Here is a 20,322-nt window from a genome sequence, read left to right as displayed (position 1 = left end):
AATATCTACTAAATAAAAGGCAAATGAAAGCACTTTTTGGGTGCTTTATTCAAATTATGCGAAATAGTTATGTAGTTCTATGTATTATTCACCTATCACATTCACCTTTTATGGAGTTCAATGACATAGTTTTCGATTAGCTATGGCTTCTAAGGGAAGGAAAGATGGTTATGTGACCTAATTAATATAGCACGGACCAACTTTTAGCAACAAGTCAATAAAAGTGAAAATTCACTACTTTCTTCCAATAAAATTCATCCAATTATAAAATAATAAAAATGTGTTTTTGAGATAGTGAGAATTCCACGTTGAAAAATAAGGGAACTCGCACTTCTTAAATATAAATAGACTACTCAACTTATTGTCAATTAGATTTTGAGATAGAATCGCATACTATCAGATATAGTATCATAGCTTATTGAACCCAAAAGAGTATTCGGTCAAAAACAGGTAAATTGATATTTTTTTTAGAAAATGAATACACAAATATGAATGATTGGATTAGATTATAATATGAAAAGTGAAATGGAAAGACAAACATGATAAGAAAATAACTATATATATGGCAAAAGTATGGTTGAAGTGAGGTAGAGAGGAGGTAACACCAAAATGGTTTAAAACATGTTTCTTTTAGAATTTCCAAGTATGAAATGAAAGCATTGTTAGTTCCTCTTTGGTTCCATTTTGAGAACAAAAGGAAGTTTACAAATTTAATATAAAAAAAAAAATGTCTTTTCAATTATTTAATACTCTTTTATGGCACGTTAGCCCTACCTATGAAAACGATTGATGAGAAAATTTCAAGGTAAACATAGTAGACTGTTCTTGGATTCTTCTTTTTTTTTTTTTTTCTTCTAAATTATTCGAAATATAAATTATTAATTAGGTGTAAATATACTTTTCAAACTTTCATCTTAATTCCTTTTTATTTCTAGTGTTTCACATCTGTTTATCTAAAAAATTAAATAAATAAATATGTCTACTTCTTTTAAGATGTATAATAATAACAAGAAGGATATCATCTCCAGAAAACAGACCTTTAAATCTTACAGAAGAAAAAAAGAGGAAGATGCGTATGAGTTGGAAAAAATATAAAAAAGGAAGAAACCACAAGTATCTTTACTTTGGTCCACCAAAAATAAAATGATTAAACTTAGGTATAAAAGCAATAGAGATAATTGTTTGAAAAATGTCAAATCCTTCATGTCGCATTTGAAGAAAGGATAATTAGGGTCTAAATATTTATTTTATTAATAAAATTTGCTCCCTAAAAAAGCAATAAAGATGAGAATACCCATTTGAGGTAAGTGCATGAGACAAAAATCGATCTCCCATGTCAATTTTGCTCTCTTTTGTACCATACAAATTTAGTTTTAAATTAACTTCTCTTAGATTGAAAGAAAGCTTTACCTCTTTTGATTTAAGTTAGTTCACAATTCTAATTCTAACTAATAAAAAGAAGAAGAAGAAGAAGAAGAAGATTAAAATAAGAACAGAAATAGTAATTGATAGGAAAGGAAAAGGCACTCATTCCAAGGGTGAAGAAAAGATGTGATTGGGTACGAGGGTACAATGTTGTCATAAATTATGTTCAGTGATAAGTCTGTCACTATGCCTTACCCTTAATTGTACCAACAAATATTATAAAAATAAAACTTCACACTTTATTATTATTATTTTATATATATCAAATGGGTGATGTGAGGTGGGTACTTAAAAATGAAAAAGAAAACCCCCTTGTACGTATAAATAATACAATCCATTAGTTTAACATTAGATTCTTTTTTTGCCTCATTTAGGTACATACTCCCATTTCACAAATTTCCCTTTAAACCAATTCCATTCCCTTTCCTTTTTCCAGAAAAGGAAAAACATTTTCTTCTCTCTACAAATATCCATTGCAGCTCCTAAATTTTGTTTCATAATCTCCAATACCTTTTTCTTTTTCTTTTTTTCAAATTTTTACAGCCAAAAAAAAAACCCAGAAACAGAAGAACACCAACATAGAACACGAGGTAATTTGTAAGAAAAATTAAGCCGTTTTTTTCCCTTCTTCTCTCTAGCTCTATTTTTTTCTTTGATTTTACTCTTCATCACTGTACTTAATTCTTCTTTCTCTCTCTCTCTCTCAAGTTTCTATTTTTAATTTGATTTTTGCTCTTATAGTTAGGGTTTTGTTTCAAGTTTCCCTTTACGTAGATCCAAAATAACACAAACACGCACTTTATTCTATGTTAATAATAAAGTTGTAATTTTTATTTTCTCATGAAATTTAAAGAAGGTTTGGATCTGGTTTGGGTTTATTTTGGTGATTTATGGAGGGGAGGGGGTTGTTTATATATATATATATATTTTTTTTAATTTAGGGAAGGAAGAAAAAAAAAGGGAAAAATGACAAGACAAAAAATAGAGATAAAGAAAATAGACAACATAGCAGCAAGACAAGTGACATTTTCAAAGAGGAGAAGAGGGCTATTCAAAAAAGCTCATGAACTTGCAACTCTCTGTGATGCTGATATTGCTCTCATTGTTTTTTCTGCTTCTGGAAAGCTTTTTGATTATTCTAGCTCAAGGTAATTTCTTTTTTCTTTTTCTAAATCTTTATTAATATATATATTTGGGTCTTTTTTTTTCTTTAGTGAAGTACTGCGGGTGCTAAGATTTAAGAGAAAAAAGAAAGGAATAGTATGAATGAACAAGAAGAATATGGAATTTTATATAAAGATTGGGTTTTTTTAGATTACTAAAAATGGTGCAATAAATATACACACACATATATAGGAAGTTCCATATAAAGATTTCTTTTCTGGAGGCTTGTAGGTTTAAATTTTTGTACTTTTCAAGAGCCCCATGAAAAATCTTTATATGCTTTTGTGTGTGTGTGTGTGTATTAATTTCTACCTATGGTTGTTAAATATGTAATTTTTATGTAGTGAGAATTTATTGAAAAAAAAAAGATTATTGATGAGTAATTTTCAATCTCACACTAGATTTCTTTATCTTCTAAAAATCTTGTTTTATCACTGTGACTCTGAATTTATTTGTCTTCTGTTTATTTGTTACTGTTTTTTTTTTATTGTAATTTAAATGAGAAAAATACTTGTTATTTTGAAATCCCAAATTGTCCTTTGAGATAACATGTTGACCTATTAGGATATTATTGTTCACATGACATAAGAGAGTTTTATTAACTACGAAATTTTATAGTTTAAATATTATTTAAAAAAACCTATTATGATATTATTATTATTATCATTGCAACATTAATATCTTATTATCCATAAAATATCGAAATTGTTGCAACTTATTAAAAGAATCTCTCTCTCTGAATAATGTTTGATTTTCTTTTCCTATAACTATGTGATGTTGTCTGTACTTGAATTTTGTAAATGTGTATAGTTTCCATGTCAGAGATAAAAAAATAGAAAGTGTTGGAATATTTCTAAAAAAATCTATACAACCATACATATTTATGAAAATATGAACATAATATGTCTCTGGATTTTTTCAAAGTTCACTTTGAAATTATAAAGTTTAGGAAGACACATAATATTATTTACAACTATGTTTTATTGTTGTTCTTCTTACTAATTGTATTATTTCAAAAGATATAGTTAAAAATTGTTTAAATGATCAAAATTTACCCATCAACTGTCATTTTCTTATTTTTTTTAAAAACAAAATTATTAAATTACCAAAACAAGGAAATTAATCTTTTCACAGTGTAAATTTATAATTTTACCAAACATTTCAAGAATATTGTGTATATATGATTTAACCAATTTTAGAGTTTAATTGTATTAAGAATTTCCCTTCTTCCAAGTAGAAACACATTTCTAGTGGTTCTTGGTTAGAGTTTTTATTTTGTGAACAATATATATATATATATATATATTATACTTACCATTCACCAACATTATATTATATACACAATTATTCACACAGACCCCAATAGATTGTACGGTCAACATACTTTGCATCAAAATGCTATTTTTAGATTTTTTTTTTCCAATGCCTCGTCGGATTTTAAACATTTAAATCTATTTTAACAAAAAGAAAAGAATCCCCTCTTATAGTGTAACTTGCTGTCTAATGACATTAATTAATCTTCTTTGAACATAAGGAACAAGCTTACAAGTTCACTAGACTTCTCAAATACTGTATAATAATAGGCCATAGGGGCTGGCCTTATAATGAAAGAAAAAGTATATGCTAAATATGGATCATATTACAATTCTAGGGAGAAATTTTGGTTTCTTTCGTAATAAATCTATTGGGTTGTGATACAAAATTGTCGTATATTTTTGTATTCTTGTGTATAACATAATTGTGAGTGTCATGAAAGCTTAGCTCTCATTTTATATCTATTAAAGAGTGTGGTATTTGTTACTTTCCTTAGGAAATTGGGTACTTGAGTCTTTAAATCATTCATTCTGAGTAAAACATGGTTTAATTAAAAAAGAAAATTAAAGAATAGGAGTGTGATTTTTTCACAAATGAGAGAAGCTAATTCTCAATTATTTGATTTATTTAAATGGCATAATTAAATTTATATATTTCTTTTGATTTGCATGAAGCATGCTGGATTTACTAAGAAGACATAATATGCTACCGGAGCTGAATAGCATTAGCCAACCTCCATCCCAGGTGAAATAATCCATTTATTCGTTATATCGTTAATCGTATATTTCTTACTAAACTGAGTGTTTATAAACTCTATTATATTGACCTCCTTGTAGGCGTTAATGATCAAGAAATATGTGATCTGAATGTATTATGTTACAAGGTTTTATATGTATGGTTAGCAATAATATGTTACAATGTTTTATAGGTACAGTTAGTAATAAGAAACTTTCTTTTCCTCTAGAAGTACAGTGTAAGAGTAGAAGTCTTAGTTTTTTTCTTCTCTAAAGATTATCTCTTATAAGTAGTGTAGATTTTCTTAATGTTTGAAAAGATGTTCTATTTTAATCTCTAAAAGTTGTAGTAATAATGTATCCTGATTAGTTTTTTTTTTTTCTTCTTTTTCCTTCTTTTCTTTTAAATTGCAATTTCTGCCTTCAATAATATTGATATTTCTTCTACATTTCTATGATAATACGTCGTTGTTTGGAAGACACTTCTTTTAACATACCCTAACAAAGTACCCATTTTCTTTAACATAAATAGCATCAAGCACACGAGTACTGCAACGTTGTGCGAACGTAATAGCATAACATTCAAGCATTAGAAGTTCAAATTAGTACAACAAAATTTTACTAAAGAAAGACACATATGGAATGCAGTTTTAATATGGATCATACCAACATCAATGTTTTCTCTATATATGGCCAATCTCTTCACAACACTTTTCTTTTAAGAGTCCAATTGCATATGGTAATGAAATTCAAAGATTCAACTTTTTCAGTGGATGAAATATTTGTTAACAGTTGAGATATATTCTAGATACACATCTTAGACACTTTCGTTGCTTTGTGTAATCAATTTTAGGGTTTATTTCTCAGTTGGAAAAGAGTGCCCATGCTAAATTGACTGAAGAATTTGCAGCCAAGACCAAAGAACTTAGGTAAAATTACTCAACATTATAAACATATCTAAATTCATATACGAAAATATAGGCCAGCAACACTATATATATATATATATATATGTGGATTCATTCCATCAATTTTCTTTTAACACTTTTAGATACAAAAGTAAAGCATCATCCCTATTTTTTTCATAAATGGTTTATATATATACCTATGTTTGTGGGTTTGATTGATATTTCTTTGTTAGTCAATTTTAGTTCGTATTATATTCTATAGTTTAAGTGATGATCGAATTTTAGTTCGTATTATATTCTATAGTTAGTCAATTTTAGTTCGTATTATATTCAACTCTTCTCCAAATGCAATTAACATAATTTTGGGTTGTTTTTCCTCCATTTTTGTAAAGAATAGTGGATTGTTGGAGTTCTTTAAGGAGGATTTGTGTTTGGTTTGAATCTACCCTTTACGTAGGAGGTGATCCATTTTTCTTTTTTCTTTTTTTAAAGTAAATTTCACTATTTTACTTTGCATGATATATAAAGACCAATAAAAGGTAACCAAAAATAAATCTTGATATACAAATAGTTGTTAGAAGAATACTTCACTTTTGTTTGTGCATTTCATGGAATTGTCTAATCATAGTTTGTCATGTAGCTAATTTTGCTTCTTCTTTTCTAAAAATATTTTAATATTTTTTATGTAAGTGATGAGAAGGGAGGCACCAAAATAAGTGTTGTCCACAATGCACCCAAGTTTTTTTCATATTATTTGTCCGCCCAAAAGGTTTGAAAATGGTTAGAAGTGAGCTTAGTTGGATGATATGATTAGATTTGACTCCCCCATCTAGCGGTTGCTGTACGTACCTTTGGAAATAAATTTGTATATCATGCCCAGAGAAAAGAAAAAAAGAAGAGAAATTAATTTGTGCTAAACTATGAACAAGCTAAGGCATATGAAGGGAGAGGAGCTTCAAGAACTTGGAATAGAAGAATTAAAGCAGTTGGAGAAATTGCTTGAGAATGGTTTGAATCGTGTAATAGAGACCAAGGTTTGTCATTTTTCATTAAGCTTATGATTATCAAAATATTGGTCTTCTCTTGAAATGTCCTAATTAATTTGGAGATTTTGTGTGTTTTTCTTGCAGGATGAAAAGTTTCTTAAAGAAATTGTTACCGTAAAGGAGAAGGTTATACAGCACATTTTAATCAATTTCTGCATAGTTTCTTAAAATTCTTACATTATTCTTTGACAAGCTATTGTAGGAACTAAGTGTGTTCTAAAGTATTATTCTCGACTGTGATGAAATTTGTGTCCCATTTTGGGTTATTTTAAATTAATAGGTTTCTTTGTTTATTATCTACTGTTTTAACTAATTTTTTTAACTAAATTTTTTCAAAAAGAAAAAAACACCCTTTTGATAACTATTTGATTTAGATTTTTCTACCCTACTTGCACTTATTGATTTCTAATTTATCTTCTTATTTTAATTTTAGAAATGTTTTCAAAATCTAGATCATGTTTTGAAAACTAAAATAAATTAAGACCCCTTTCAGTAATCATTTCATTTTTCTGTTTTCTAATTTTAAAAATTCAGCTTATTTCTTTCGTTTTCTTATCATGGTTTATAGATCAATCTTATGTAGAAAAATTATATTCTTAACCAAATTTAAGAGAAAAACAAGTTTTTGAAAATCACTCTTTTTAGTTTTCAAATTTTGATTTGGTTTGGTTTTTCAAAACATTTGGATTGATAGATATCAAAGTAAAAGATTTAAATGTGGAAGAGATATTTATAGGATCAATTTTTAAAAACAAAAAATAAAGAATAAAATTTTATCAAAGGAAGAATAAAATAGCTTATTTTTTCATTTAGAATTTGACTAAAAATTCAATTCAAGAAAAGAGGTATACTCTTCAAAACCAAAAACCATATAGTTATTGAATTGTTGTCCGTTGAGATCACAACTAGGTTATCAAAGTGTAGCTTTTATAAATTTAATTTTTGAAATTTGGCTAAAGTTTCAAAAATTATCTTAAGAAAATGAAATTTTCAATGGAAGAAGTGCGAAAAAAACATTTGTTTTAATCAAATAATCAAGGCGATGATTTACTTTTAAGCAGCAAATTGGTATTATACCTTTCAAATGAGTCCTCTTAATTAAGAAAAACTTCATGACACTGTTCTTTCTTTGTCTAAACATCTTTTATAGGTACTTATGAGATATCCTTTGTGTAAATGGTCATTTCATATTATATTATTGCAGGAAAGCTTGCTAATGAAAGAGAATCAGAGACTGAGGAATAAATTAGTGAGAGCTTTTATCTCAATTACTTAACAACTCTAATTCTCTTCGTAAGTGAAAATGAAAGTTAAAAAAAAAGACAAAATTAGCCTTTCTGGTGTTTTCTGTGATGTGATGGCAGATGGAAACCTTGATCAATAGAGATGATCAGCAAGAAGAAGAAGAAGCTGTGGTTCTTATTGCTGGAAATTCTGTGGGTTCAAAGTCAAAGTCAAACACCAGCAACAGCAGCTCCTCACAAAACCCTAATTCTCAAGATTATGATGACATTTCTCTTAAATTGGGGTCAGTACTTTTCTTACGTATCCACTATAACCCTAGGACCTTCAAACAAACTGATGAAAATACATTTGATATATTTTAGTATGAATTTGATTCAAATCCTTGTTGATCATTTTGTTTCTTCAACTTAATTAGTTATGGATTGATATTAACTGCAATCTGTGATTTCATTCCACATTTTTGTTGCTTAAAAAGACAATATTCCTTCTTTAGGGATATCTTCCTATCTGAGAGCAACATTAAAGATCTGTTTACAATGGCTCTTAGAGAATTAAAAAAAGGAGTATTTAAGAAGTTCTTTAGAGGAATGAGTTTATTTTTAAAGTTTTCCGTTCATATGTTGGTATTGGGAAGTCTCTATATTTAAGTGTCGACCTAGTTGAGATGTCTCAAAGTGTCAAGCTAGTTAGGAAGATAGTATTCTTCAATTAAGGTGCAAATTTTCGGCTCTTAATCTTTCCTCTAGCTTGTCTTTGTATTTATTTTGATTTGGACATCTAATGAGGGTGCTAGAGAGGTGTCAATGCACCCTTGATCTCTCCTACTTATGAATATTTTAAAAGATTTGTGTTTGAGGTGAAGAGTAGTTTTGTGTGGAGCTATGAAACATTTGAGAGAGAAAGAGCTCTTAGATAAATGTGCAAACTTCAACCGTGAATAGTGTTGAAAGGTTGAGTTATTTAACACATAAGTCGGTGGACCATATGTACTCTAAAGGTTAATTAAAAAGAGATATTACATATATGTATATATATAAAGTTTTTTCCAACTAGACTCTAAGATTGGGCAATGGTACCATTTCTGCTCTGTCAAACATTTAATGGATGATTGGCTCCTGAGTTAAAATTTGACTTGGGTAAAATGTTAGGACTATATGGTTGTTTAGTTTATTGGAGATTATATAGGAGTTTGTTGCTCTTACTAACACCATATGAAATTATGCTTATATGGAACCCTACCAAGTATTACAAGATAAACCTTAATGAAACTCACGAGCTTAAAAACTCATATCAGAAAGTTCCCCAAATTTGATATTAATTGCAAACTATTCTTTTTTTTCATTAATTCTATCCAACTCTCAATTAACAACTCATTTCAACTTTCAAGGAGTGAGAAAAGGATCTTTTACTATGATATATTTGGTTACAAGAATGTGATAATTAATATATATGATGCTTGACCCTATATATGCAGTCTTTGAAGGCACCAAGTTATGCATGCAGTTAGTTCTTTGCAGCAAAAAGGCAATGCAAAACACAGCCCTTCTCTAATGGAAGCTTTACTAATCACATGGACTGCCAAAGCACGATCCTGTTTACATAGAGAAATTAAAGGATGTCAAAAAGGCATGCTTTTCCTTACCATATTGTACTTATTTTAATCCCAATTCTTTTAATTAGCACAGAATATATGATATGTGTTTTCAATACCAAAAAAGAAAAGTGTTGGATACTATATATGAGTATTTACTGTTTCTCTGCATATCAATTGAGTAAGAGTTGGATATACAGAACTTCCTCTTTTCCCCACTTTACTATTTTATATTTATATAACTCAATCATAAGTTTGTCTTCTAGGGGATTGAAGATTGATGATAGTCATGTCCCTTAGACTTAGTACAAAAGAAGAATAACTCAACCATAATTAACATAGTCTTTCTCTTTGGAGATTGAAGGTTTGATCTTCGTCTTTGTAATTATTGTACTAGAAAATGGTGTTCATTCTTCTGTTGAGATTTAAGATTAGGTTTGAGTTGAGTCACAAAGCAAGCATTTAATTATGTATGATAGATAATTTGGTAAGATATGTTATCAATGAAGATTTTAATATTCTTACTTTAAATTTTGATGCATGAAACTTTGTCTTATAAACATTCATATGCATTTGTTATTCAGTAGAGTTTTTAGTTGAGTGTTAATTGGATATGAAGCATTTTTTATAGTACAACAGGAGCGCTTTTAACTTTTTAAAAAACAAATGTCATGTCAATTATTGCAAAGCTAACACACTTTAGCATACGAAGATTCCTCTGCTTTCATTGTATACAGGAACACAAAATCACCTGTCACTTGAGACATGGTTAGGTAGTTCCCAGCTTTAATTTAGTGGTACATATATCTTATTAGGTTGTGTTATCTTAAAAGAACTCGAGGTTAACTTATAACACTTGAGTGGAAGTAAACTGAGTCATTTGAAAACAATGATAAGAAATTATTAAATTACAAGTTTGAGTGAGTCCTTAAACTTTCATATATTTCGATAGATAGATTTACAATTGTCAAGTAAATCTTTTAATTTTTCTCCATGAAAAAAGTTGAATTTTAAAGTAAAATTCCAAAAACAAGAGCAAATTTAAAAAACTAATTTTTCTTAATTTTCAAATTTTGGCTTGAATTTTAAAAATTTGGTAAAAAGTAGACCACAAACCAAGAAGGATAACGGTGGAACGAGGGTTTATAAACTCAATTTTGAAAATCTCAAAACTAAATAGTTACCAAACACAGTCATATCTAACAATCAATTAGTTTTAGGTTCTATTTAAACCAAAGACCAATTAAAAAGTTCATAGACCAAATCAAACATTTTATAAAAGATAATTGCAAATACGCAATTAGATTCAAAATATTAGCATATATTATAAAAATTTTAAAAAATTTATAAACATAACAAAATCTACCAATGATTAAGTAATAGTTCTTGTAGTAAATAATGGTCTATAACCTATGGATTGTGTTATATTTGTAATTTTTTATAAATGTCGTTATATACTTGATTATTATTTAAAAAACTATTACTGTTTATAAGAACTGTTTTTTACAATCTGTATTTACAGTTCACAGAACTCTTAGATACAAACTGAAACTTCAAGCATCAAACCGAAACTAAATCATATCAATGAAATCATACTTAATTTAAATGAAGTATTGCGTTGTTGAACTTCTGAAATGGAGCATTTGAGTCAGTGAGTTGTTTAACTCACTCAAATTATAAGACTTGTGAGATAATGAAAAGATGAAAGATCTCCTCGTGCAAAGGGCAAGTGGTCTAATATATTATATTGTAATACCAACTTGACAATTTCTTCACTCTTGGTTGTATAATTTCTTCATCGTTCAACTAAAGTGCGCATTCCATACAAGCTTCTGATTCTAAAAAGACGTGAGATAGTGAGATAGTGAGATAATGGAAAGTGGATTTGAACCAAACTCAACAACCCACACTTCTCTTACATTCGAAGTCGCACTCCACTTTTGGGTTTTGTAATCACACTTAAATGTCTCTACCACAAAACGCCTGCGTCTTTTAAGAATGATAATGTCAGCCAACCGCATCGAATCCTAGTGTGAACATAGAAAGTAGGTACTGAGGTCTACAGGAGTACTAAAGATTTTTCCTATACCCACAAACTAAGGAGAAACAAGCACAATTCATAGTCAAATCAACTTCTATTCTCATCTTCCATGACTGTCAGAGTTCATTGATTGTGTTTTCGTATAACTGTGAGAGAGAGAATTTACGTGAAAGAGAAAGCCAACAACAATATGCTAACACTATAAAAGTCACGGTCATAATTCCAAAATTTGTCCAAAACTCTAAAAGGATTCGGTTAGAATACCTCCAAATAAGAACACACTTAAGAACAAATAGAAAATTCAAGAAGACTAAAGTATGGAAATATGCTATGATATTATAAGAAAAGTAACAAGGTTAGCCTTTTAAGAGGGCTAGACTCTTCCAAAATTTCCAGAGGAAATCCCACCTTGCTCCTAACCTCTCACTCGATTTATACTAAGAGGCCCTAACCAAATTGCTATCCAAATACTAATATGCCCCTTCTAATAATCATACAAATATTCTACTACTAATAATAGTATTTCTATAACTAGGGTCTAACAGATTCATTTTATCCACGAGTAAATTGAAGTCACTAACAAAGTAACAATGCAAATGAAAATTCTAAGACAAAGTAAAAGAACCTGCTTGCCTGATGGCTTTTGTAGCATCATGAAGCACATTCATCATAAATATTTATATGAGAGATGTGATCTTGCTGTGATTGAGACCGTTCATCAAGACATTGCAAGGCTGTGGTCCTGTAAGTTAAGCAACGTTTGATCACTGATGTTTGCAGAGCATCAACTAAGAGAGCAAAGAATCAATTTTTTGTCTCAACGAACAATTTCTTTTGTTAACACAGTGAGACAAATTGTCAACACAATCAGAATGAACTTACACAATTACTGCAGGGACAACTTGTTAAGTCACACATAATTTACATGAGTAGTGGGACAACAATTATTACTTTTTATTACAGTAACTGCGGGTAGGAGATTGAACCTTCAACCTCGTCATGCCAATACCACTAAGCCAAACTCACTTTGCAAGGGAACAATTATAGTAGAGTAAAAAATGAAGCAGCACAAATGCTCATACAATCCCAGCAGCGAAGTGAGAATCAGGTGCAATTAAATTCTGGTGCATAGGGATGTCTTTAAATTGTTTCAAACAGTTTCTGAAATGAGCAACTGTTCAAGTTCTTGCTTTTGTCTCTCCAACTCCTGCAACAAATTCACGGCTTCCTCAAGGTCAAATTATGTGAACAAATGTTTCAATAATAAAGTAAAAATTCTTGATTCATGTAAACCGAGTGGAGCCCTATGACTAATAAGACAATCATATTTTGGTTCAGTTTGTAACAATGTGTTTTTTTTTATGTTTTAAAAAATTAACATTACTCATTTTTACAATCAAAGCCAAAATTTAGAAAAGTAGTCCAAAAAAATCTACTGGTTAAGATTTCAAATTAACATATACAGGATTAATTTTTTTGAAAAAAAAATTGTGGAAACAAAATTGTCACCAAATGAGGCCTTGTTTGAGTTGAAGTTCAGTTTCCAAGTAAATTAAATTAACATATACAGGCTTAATTTGTTAAAAAAATTTGTGGAAACAAAATTGTCACCAAATGAAGCCTTGTTGGAGTTGAAGTTCAGTTTCCAAGTAAATTAAATCCATGTAATTACAGAGTGACTGATGTCATAAACCAGACAAAGTAGATTCCATGGTTAATCTTTTTTCTTTTTTTTTTTATATCCGTGAAGTGTCCGGTAGATTCCACGATTAATCATACTAGGTGCGTTTAAACATAACCAACTCCATTTCCCAAAATACTCGAGACTCAAATTGGAGTAGTAGTTCGGCAGAAAAGGGTTTGAAATAATCCCAAAACAATATATCGCCCATATATGTTTTTAATATTTTTCAGTTATATAGGCAACAAGACAATGTTAGTATCCATCCATACTCCCCAATGAGTTATGGAAATATCTGATAAAGAGAACTTACCTGAAGATCTTTGACCACCTTGTCCTTTGCAGTTTCTTTCTTTTCGCGAGCTCGTTTGAGAAACCCAATGCACAGTATCCCCTTGAAATTTGTAGGAAAAACAGAACCAATTATCCCATTTAGTGTTAAGCATGCATGCAAACAAGCATGTAATCACATATTTTATACACAGAATGTATAGTTGCACAGGGATGATAATTTAACTGTTGTTTGCTAGCACAGCTCACAGAAGGTTCTGAATCAACTTGCACCTTCCATAATTAGTCTAAGATATACTGAAAGTAAAATTCAGTGCAGTCAAAGACATACTAAGTATGAAGAGAGGTACCATTACGGAAAGTATCATGGATGGTCTGATTTCTTTTTTACTTTGTTGCATATACACACTCTGTTTCTTGATTTAGTTAATGTTTTTCTCGGATCAAGTATTATTTAATAACAATGTTATCGTGCAAATATGAATAAAGATTTGTGAAAGACTCATCTGCACCATTGGCTATGAGATTTTGACTTCGCTAACTTGCTAGTGGGCGAGTGCATGAACAGGTCATATGACTGTTGGATTGATACTAAGAGAAACACGAGTGTAAAAGTTGTGTTCCCTTGCTTTTTACTGAACCAGAAAAAAAATATACAACTGTGGAGGAAGAAAGAAAAATATGTAAATCTCCATTTAAGCATTAACATTGTTTTTGTTCCTTGGAAGCTACCAAAACAACACACATCACACAGCAAGCAAAGAGCAGAAACATATAAACTCTCTCCTGAGCTCCAGGATTAAATTAGGAAACGAGGTGTTGTTCACAAGGCTCACCGATACAACATAGACCGCACCACAGGCAAGGAGAAGATAACTTGCAGCATCTTGAAGAAGAATAAGCTCTCTCTGCTCTACAGAATACACAGGGAAAGCTCTTGTCATGACTGCAACACTGTACAAAAACAATTGCAACTTATTAACTAAATATTCCTGATACGACAAATCCATGCATTTAGTGGATCTCATATGGCATCTAATTGATCAATGCAAGGACTTCCTATATTTATAATCATGGTAAGTACATAACTCTACGGCACGACAAAATCTCCTGTTAAGAGTAAAATTTAAACAAGTCTCAGCCTAACATCCTTAGGAAAGGTCACCGGTCCACTGAACTAACTAAAAGGCATCTAATTAGCACATCATGTTGCATGTGTAAGTGTATTTTAATTGTAGCTTCAGAAAACTAACAATTCGGCAACAAAATAGAGTGGGTGCATGCAAGATGAACATAGAAGCAAATGACGCAGAGTAACAAGTCAGGAAAATAAAAAGGAAGAAGTTGCAAACGCTACTAAAAATAAAACCGTACAAGATTTGCAGCATGCCCCGGCCAGCCCAATATTCCAATACCTGCAATTCATAGAAGGAATTATACACCACATGCATCTTTGAGCTTCAAAGAATATAGTGAACTATAGTTCTTTATGGCAGGATGCAGTTTGAGTGACATCCCAGAAAATTTAGGCAGGGAATAAACTGCTACGAACAAATCTATAATACCATTTAATAGATCCTTCAATAAGAATTTCTATGCCAATAAGTAATGTTTATTACATTGTAGCAATATGACATCCCAGAAACGGAAAGACAACATTCTATGAAATATGCATAAAATAAAATAAAGAAATGCTTAGCCTCAATAGAGAACGAAAAGATTGAGCTGCTTGATTGGATGGGTCATCTTAAGGGTATATGTTTGTCAAGATCTGTTTGTAACTTCAGTCAGCAGCAGCTGAGCCCAATGAGGCTCAAACTACTGGCGTATACACACACTAAACAGAACTAATAATAATAAGAAAATTTACAAGCCGCCACCCCCCTCCTGATTATCTGACTCCCTCCCACACCACACACCTCTCCCCTCACCCTCCCTCTACTGCTCATCTGTCGTGGTTCTCACTACTAACTACCTGGCTCTCGCTTCAAACGACTAGTGAAGCTCTGGATTCCAAGCCATCTACCTCTCTGATCAGCACTCTACTATCCATCTCCTACCCTCTCTTGTCCCACACGGTCAAACCATCTAGAAAAATGATCTGGTCATCGGCCGGTTGGTCAGGGCAAGCAGACAGTAAAAAACCATCAATTTCCAATACATGGAAACCGACATGTAGTTTCTGCAGCAAACTGACCTGAACAACGACTGCACAGGCACCTTTAGGATAAATTTGTGTGTAAAAAAGACGTGCGTATTTTGTGTTGATAGCATTAAATGAATGCAAAACAACGGATGTAAAATATAAATGGGCATCATAAGTTTCCCCTATTTTCAATACAAAAGGTTCAAGGTTATCATTTGTATGACTCTAAATGGACCACCAGAATAATAAAAACTAAAGAACACATTTAAATACTGCCCTAGCGGCAAACAAACACCATTTTGATACGGAGCAAGAGAACTGTATGGACGGACGGGGTAGATTTCAAGCTACACTCCTATCAATTAATGGTAGCAAAGTTTAAAGAAACCATACATCCCTTCATTTTGGATAATTACTTTGCTTTTCAGTTTTAATGTGGAGGTCATAGTAACCTTATATCCCTAGCGTTTAATGATTGATAAAATGAAATAAATTTTCAAATGGGCAAAGTAAAAAATGATCAAGAGAGAGTTTTAGTTCTTACCCATTTCTATTAAATTAAAGTATACTTCAATTCTTAGCTCCAACCATCGAATTATTAGGAGATGTTTCGAGTAATCGTATTTCAAGACAATTGAAAATTTAGGGTTCAAACGCAAAAAAAGAAAAAAAACCTTCCAGTTCTTGAAAATAAATTCCCATTCCGTCTCAGCAAGGACCGCGAAGAATGCGATCACAACTGCATAACACCGAAATATACCATCGAATATCTGCCAAAAAAGTTAAAGAACCGCATGAGAACCGCATTCGATTTCGAAGATTACAATAAGGAAGAAGCAAGGGAAACAGTGTGAGTACATCGGATTGGTTCTTAAAGGACCGAATTGCAGAGATAACATTGGAAACAATGCAGAGAATAGCAGTGAGGGCTGTTATGACACTGAAAAACCTGCAAGTGACAAGCAAAGGGTCCACACTTCTTCTAGGTCTGGTGATTTGTGAAGAAGACGACGACGACGACGACGCTGCCGGTGCCAGTGCCGGTGCTCCCTCTCCGTTTCTCTCCATTTCCTCAGATTTCCTCAGCTCCAATGAATTTCCCAGAATCTATATCTCAGACTGATGAAAAATTCTATCTCAGGATTCAGCTTACTGATTGGGCGATGAACTTTTGAGTTCGATTGGAGGTATTACAAGTGTCTTGAGTGTGTTCAAAAGGACAAGAAAAATTCATAGCGCTAATTCAGTTGACCGAAGCTTCGGGGTTAATTGGAAAATAATGTACTTTTTGCAAAAGAAATTAAAATATTGGGAAAGGGGCTTTTATAAGGGAAATTTCATCCCATAAAAAAAACAATTAATTCTCTAAATCCATAACATTGCACAAAAACTTACATCAAAATTACACACCACCACCAAGATGACACACAAAAAAATATTTTCACCATAGATACATAGATACATGATTAAAAAAAAAAAAAGTGAGAGCAAGTAATTACACCATCCAAAATCAAGACTAGAACAAGTTGTATATCTATGTGTTCTCCCTATATATTTGTGTGTATGTGTAAAGTTTATTTGACATATATTTAGCACTATATATATACCAACGTTAGTCTTAAATAAAGAAAGAAAGATAATTAAAAAAGTTAATATAATAATAGTTTTAAAAGGCTTATACAAAAATAGAAAAATGAGAAAGTGTATTTTAAAAAATATTATTATAATTGAACTAAGCAAAACAAGTTTATGTGAATTTATTTAAATACATTAGATAAAAACTAAAAAAAAGTTGAAGGTCGAAGATTGACCAACGAACGAGGAGGTGATATGTTGATGGACAAACTCTCCAACTCTTGAAACAAACACCTTCTTTTCTTGATATTGAAGAATTATAAAGGCTTGAAATGTGAATTCTAATTTTCAAAGTAAAACTAAACTTAATCCTAAAACCACAAGTCTTTGAGTTATTATAGTCCGGACTCTTTGTCAACATGCCCAACTCTAACTATTTGATCGCTGATGGAAGCAGTGATTTGGGTTACAAAATATCTGATATTATTATAAAAATTGCCAGCCTTTTAAGGGCCCCTCTCCACTCTCTCTCCCTTTAAATTTTGTTAGTTTATTTTTCTGTGAAGCTGTGAATTCCAAGGAGGAATTGAAGATAGAGAAAGATCTGAAGCCATGAACGTAGAGGAGGAAGTTGAGCGACTCAAAGAGGAAATTAAAAGGCTCGGCAAGCTCCAAGATGATGGTTCTTACAAGGTATTGACAATGTTTTACATCTATAAACAAGATTTCATTTCTTCTCACGTCTTTCTTTTTGGATCTCTTTTCATTTTTCAGGTCAACTCTTTTTATCCGGTTTCAATCTTTCTCAGAATGTAGAAATTTACCAGTTACGCTTCAAATTAATGTGTTTCTAACTTGGATCTAGATTTTGAAGTTGGGTTCTTTTTACCTTGTCGTATAGATTACTTTTCTCATAGCTCAGAACCAGATCTGCCTGCCTATGCCAATTACCTGTTTGATGTTTTGCCATTATTGGGTATGAAAATTTGACAAAAAATCTGAAGTAAATGGAAACGATTCAATTGTATTGAGTTACTAGATTCATTTAGAACGGACCTGTGTGTATAACATTGCACATTCAAGCCCATTTCAAATCAGCCTGCCTTTCATTTGGGTGTCTTTTAACGAGCTAAACAATATATAATTAAATTTACCTTCACCCATAAACTTAACCTTTTTGACCAAGCTTTGATTTAAGGCTTTTTTTACCAATCCTTGATTTGATTTAAGATTGTATGAAGGTAATTAGTTCAGGAAGATGTGTTCAAGTCACTACACTGTAACATTACCTTTCACATAAGTTTAAACTCTTGGGTCAATCTAGCCTCCCCTCTTTGGATAACAAGATTGGGATCCGATCCTATATGATTTGGCCATGCTTAATTGGAGTATGATAACTTGGCTTATTCCATATCTGAGCATTTAATTTCAATGTTTTCCTTTTTCTCACTTTCTAAAATTGGGTCAGAATCAGAGAATCTGAAAGATGATCGTAGCGATGAACGTTTCAGAAACATTGCCCACCAGATAGTTGATGGGCAGCTTCATTTTTATTTCCTTCTCATTAGATTTTCAAGAGAAGGGTTCTCTAATACAATGAAGTATTTAGAACTGAGATGTATCTGCCAACAATGCTGAAACTAGTTCTTTGCAGTTGTCAATAACTTCTCCAAATTTGTGCCTGTTCTAATCAAATGTTTCGAACTAGATGCATCTGCTAGCTGTGTTGAAACTGAAACTACTTCTTTGCAGCTGAAAAGTCAGATTTCATATGGCGTTATCCAAACATTACAGTGGAGAAACTCATGAACCAAAAACTTACACTTCCTTCGAGCTTTCTTGTAGTGGTTGCCGGTTGGCCAACAGAAAGCTCGTTAAGCTTCATTTTCTTCCCCCTCCCCTCCATTTTTCAATGAGTGGAGGGTCTTCACTTAGTAGTTGGCATTCTATAAGCAATTTCTCGAATCTCCAAACCATTCGATCTTGTAGTCGACCCATGATCCTTCCCTTTATTTTCTGGCGTGCCTGTTTCTATTTCTAGAAGCTAACTGTTCAAGCATTTGGAATTTCAATTTTCAGGTAACATTTGGGGTGTTGTTCAATGATGATAGATGTGCTAACATATTCGAAGCACTGGTCGGGACGCTAAGAGCAGCAAAGAAGAGAAAAATAGTGAGTTATGATGGTGAATTGTTGCTGCAAGGAGTTCATGATAACGTTGAGATCATTCTCAAAGCCATTCCAACAACAGAAGTTGCATCCACTGCAGCTGTAAAGACGGCCTGAGTAGTGATGGATTCATATGTAATATGAAAAAGCAGTTCTTGCAATTTGCATCTTCAATTTCTATGTTTTATAATCAATATGGAGTATAACAATTTTCATTTAGTTACATGTTTATTAAATTCCTCGTGTTCCAGATATGATAACTTTTGCAAGGGAAAATAATTTATCAAATGGCGGAATTGTTCTAATGGGAGAAGTAATTAAGAATACCAATTTACACTCGCAGAGAGCACAAATCTATAATCCTGCTTCAAATTTGATGGTTTGATCTTTCATTTTCTAATAGTAAAAAAATTTACGCACTATTTTCAAGTTACAAGAATGCGTAGAATTTCTTTAAATCTAAGAACTAATGTAATTTTATGTACACTGTTATAATTTTATAATGTTATGAAGAATTTTTGTAAAAGTGAGTAGTAAGACACTATTTTACACTATTTGTGTCATAATATATGAAAGTTAGTTTTATTAACTTATTAAGCAAATTACCTACTAAATCACAATATGTGAAACTAAACATTAAATTAAAGAAAAATATGGATTTATGCCTTTAAATCTGAACTTTTGTTAATTTAAGTCCAGAACTTTTGACACCATCTGTTATGTTCCATCTGAAAACACTTTTTCCTTTTTCAAGGAAAACCATAATACAACTAACCAGCAGCACAACACCACCCTCAGCAAAGTTGAGGGGGAACCAATCAGAAGAAATATAGCCCCCACCCCCACTAGTAGAGATAGAAGAGAGAGGGATGGGATAAAGCAACCTCTCCAGTTGGCAATGGATGGGCCAACTCATTCATAGAGCAAGGGCACCACACAACTCCGTAGCATCCACAAACACATGGGCAAAGAACTAATCAACTTAGAGCAAC

General features: G+C 31.5%; 3 protein-coding genes across 8 annotated transcripts; 2 read left to right on the top strand and 1 right to left on the bottom strand.

Moving 5' to 3' along the window:
- Nucleotides 1–1,734: 1,734 nt before the first annotated feature.
- Nucleotides 1,735–9,629, top strand: LOC101223132 (MADS-box protein JOINTLESS). Its single transcript, XM_011655149.2, has 9 exons — nucleotides 1,735–2,015; nucleotides 2,367–2,573; nucleotides 4,578–4,647; nucleotides 5,505–5,566; nucleotides 6,480–6,579; nucleotides 6,676–6,717; nucleotides 7,796–7,840; nucleotides 7,956–8,119; nucleotides 9,311–9,629. Exons 2-9 carry the CDS (start codon nucleotides 2,392–2,394, stop codon nucleotides 9,315–9,317), a joined length of 672 nt encoding a protein of 223 aa, XP_011653451.1. The 5' UTR covers nucleotides 1,735–2,015; nucleotides 2,367–2,391; the 3' UTR covers nucleotides 9,318–9,629.
- A 1,263-nt stretch (nucleotides 9,630–10,892) lies between these two features.
- Nucleotides 10,893–16,946, bottom strand: LOC101214901. Of its 5 annotated transcripts, XR_004216273.1 has the most exons (9): nucleotides 16,445–16,899; nucleotides 16,261–16,356; nucleotides 14,815–14,855; nucleotides 14,277–14,394; nucleotides 13,463–13,543; nucleotides 12,351–12,675; nucleotides 12,094–12,210; nucleotides 11,347–11,454; nucleotides 10,893–11,265 (listed from the first exon to the last, which is right to left on the bottom strand). XR_004216273.1 is itself a non-coding variant. In XM_004147458.3 (6 exons), the coding sequence occupies exons 1-6, from the start codon at nucleotides 16,652–16,654 to the stop codon at nucleotides 12,619–12,621; spliced, it is 603 nt and encodes a 200-aa protein (XP_004147506.1). In that variant the 5' UTR covers nucleotides 16,655–16,899; the 3' UTR covers nucleotides 12,253–12,618. The 5 variants fall into 5 exon arrangements, 1 of the variants encoding a protein (XP_004147506.1); XR_004216272.1 differs by having other exon boundaries at nucleotides 11,347–12,210; XM_004147458.3 differs by lacking the exons at nucleotides 10,893–11,265; nucleotides 11,347–11,454; nucleotides 12,094–12,210 and having other exon boundaries at nucleotides 12,253–12,675.
- Nucleotides 16,947–17,565: 619 nt separating this feature from the next.
- Nucleotides 17,566–19,660, top strand: LOC101215137 (costars family protein). 2 transcript variants are annotated; one of them, XM_031884737.1, is made up of 3 exons: nucleotides 17,605–17,854; nucleotides 17,936–17,987; nucleotides 19,241–19,660. In XM_031884737.1, exons 1-3 carry the CDS (start codon nucleotides 17,838–17,840, stop codon nucleotides 19,445–19,447), a joined length of 276 nt encoding a protein of 91 aa, XP_031740597.1. In that variant the 5' UTR covers nucleotides 17,605–17,837; the 3' UTR covers nucleotides 19,448–19,660. The 2 variants fall into 2 exon arrangements, with proteins under 2 accessions (XP_011653450.1, XP_031740597.1); XM_011655148.2 differs by lacking the exon at nucleotides 17,936–17,987 and having other exon boundaries at nucleotides 17,566–17,854.
- Nucleotides 19,661–20,322: the final 662 nt, after the last annotated feature.

This window comes from Cucumis sativus, chromosome 4 (genome assembly GCF_000004075.3).
Source record: "Cucumis sativus cultivar 9930 chromosome 4, Cucumber_9930_V3, whole genome shotgun sequence".
Taxonomy (NCBI): domain Eukaryota; kingdom Viridiplantae; phylum Streptophyta; class Magnoliopsida; order Cucurbitales; family Cucurbitaceae; genus Cucumis; species Cucumis sativus.
Note: the sequence above shows the minus strand (reverse complement) of the source record. Positions and strands in the feature narration are given on the sequence as shown.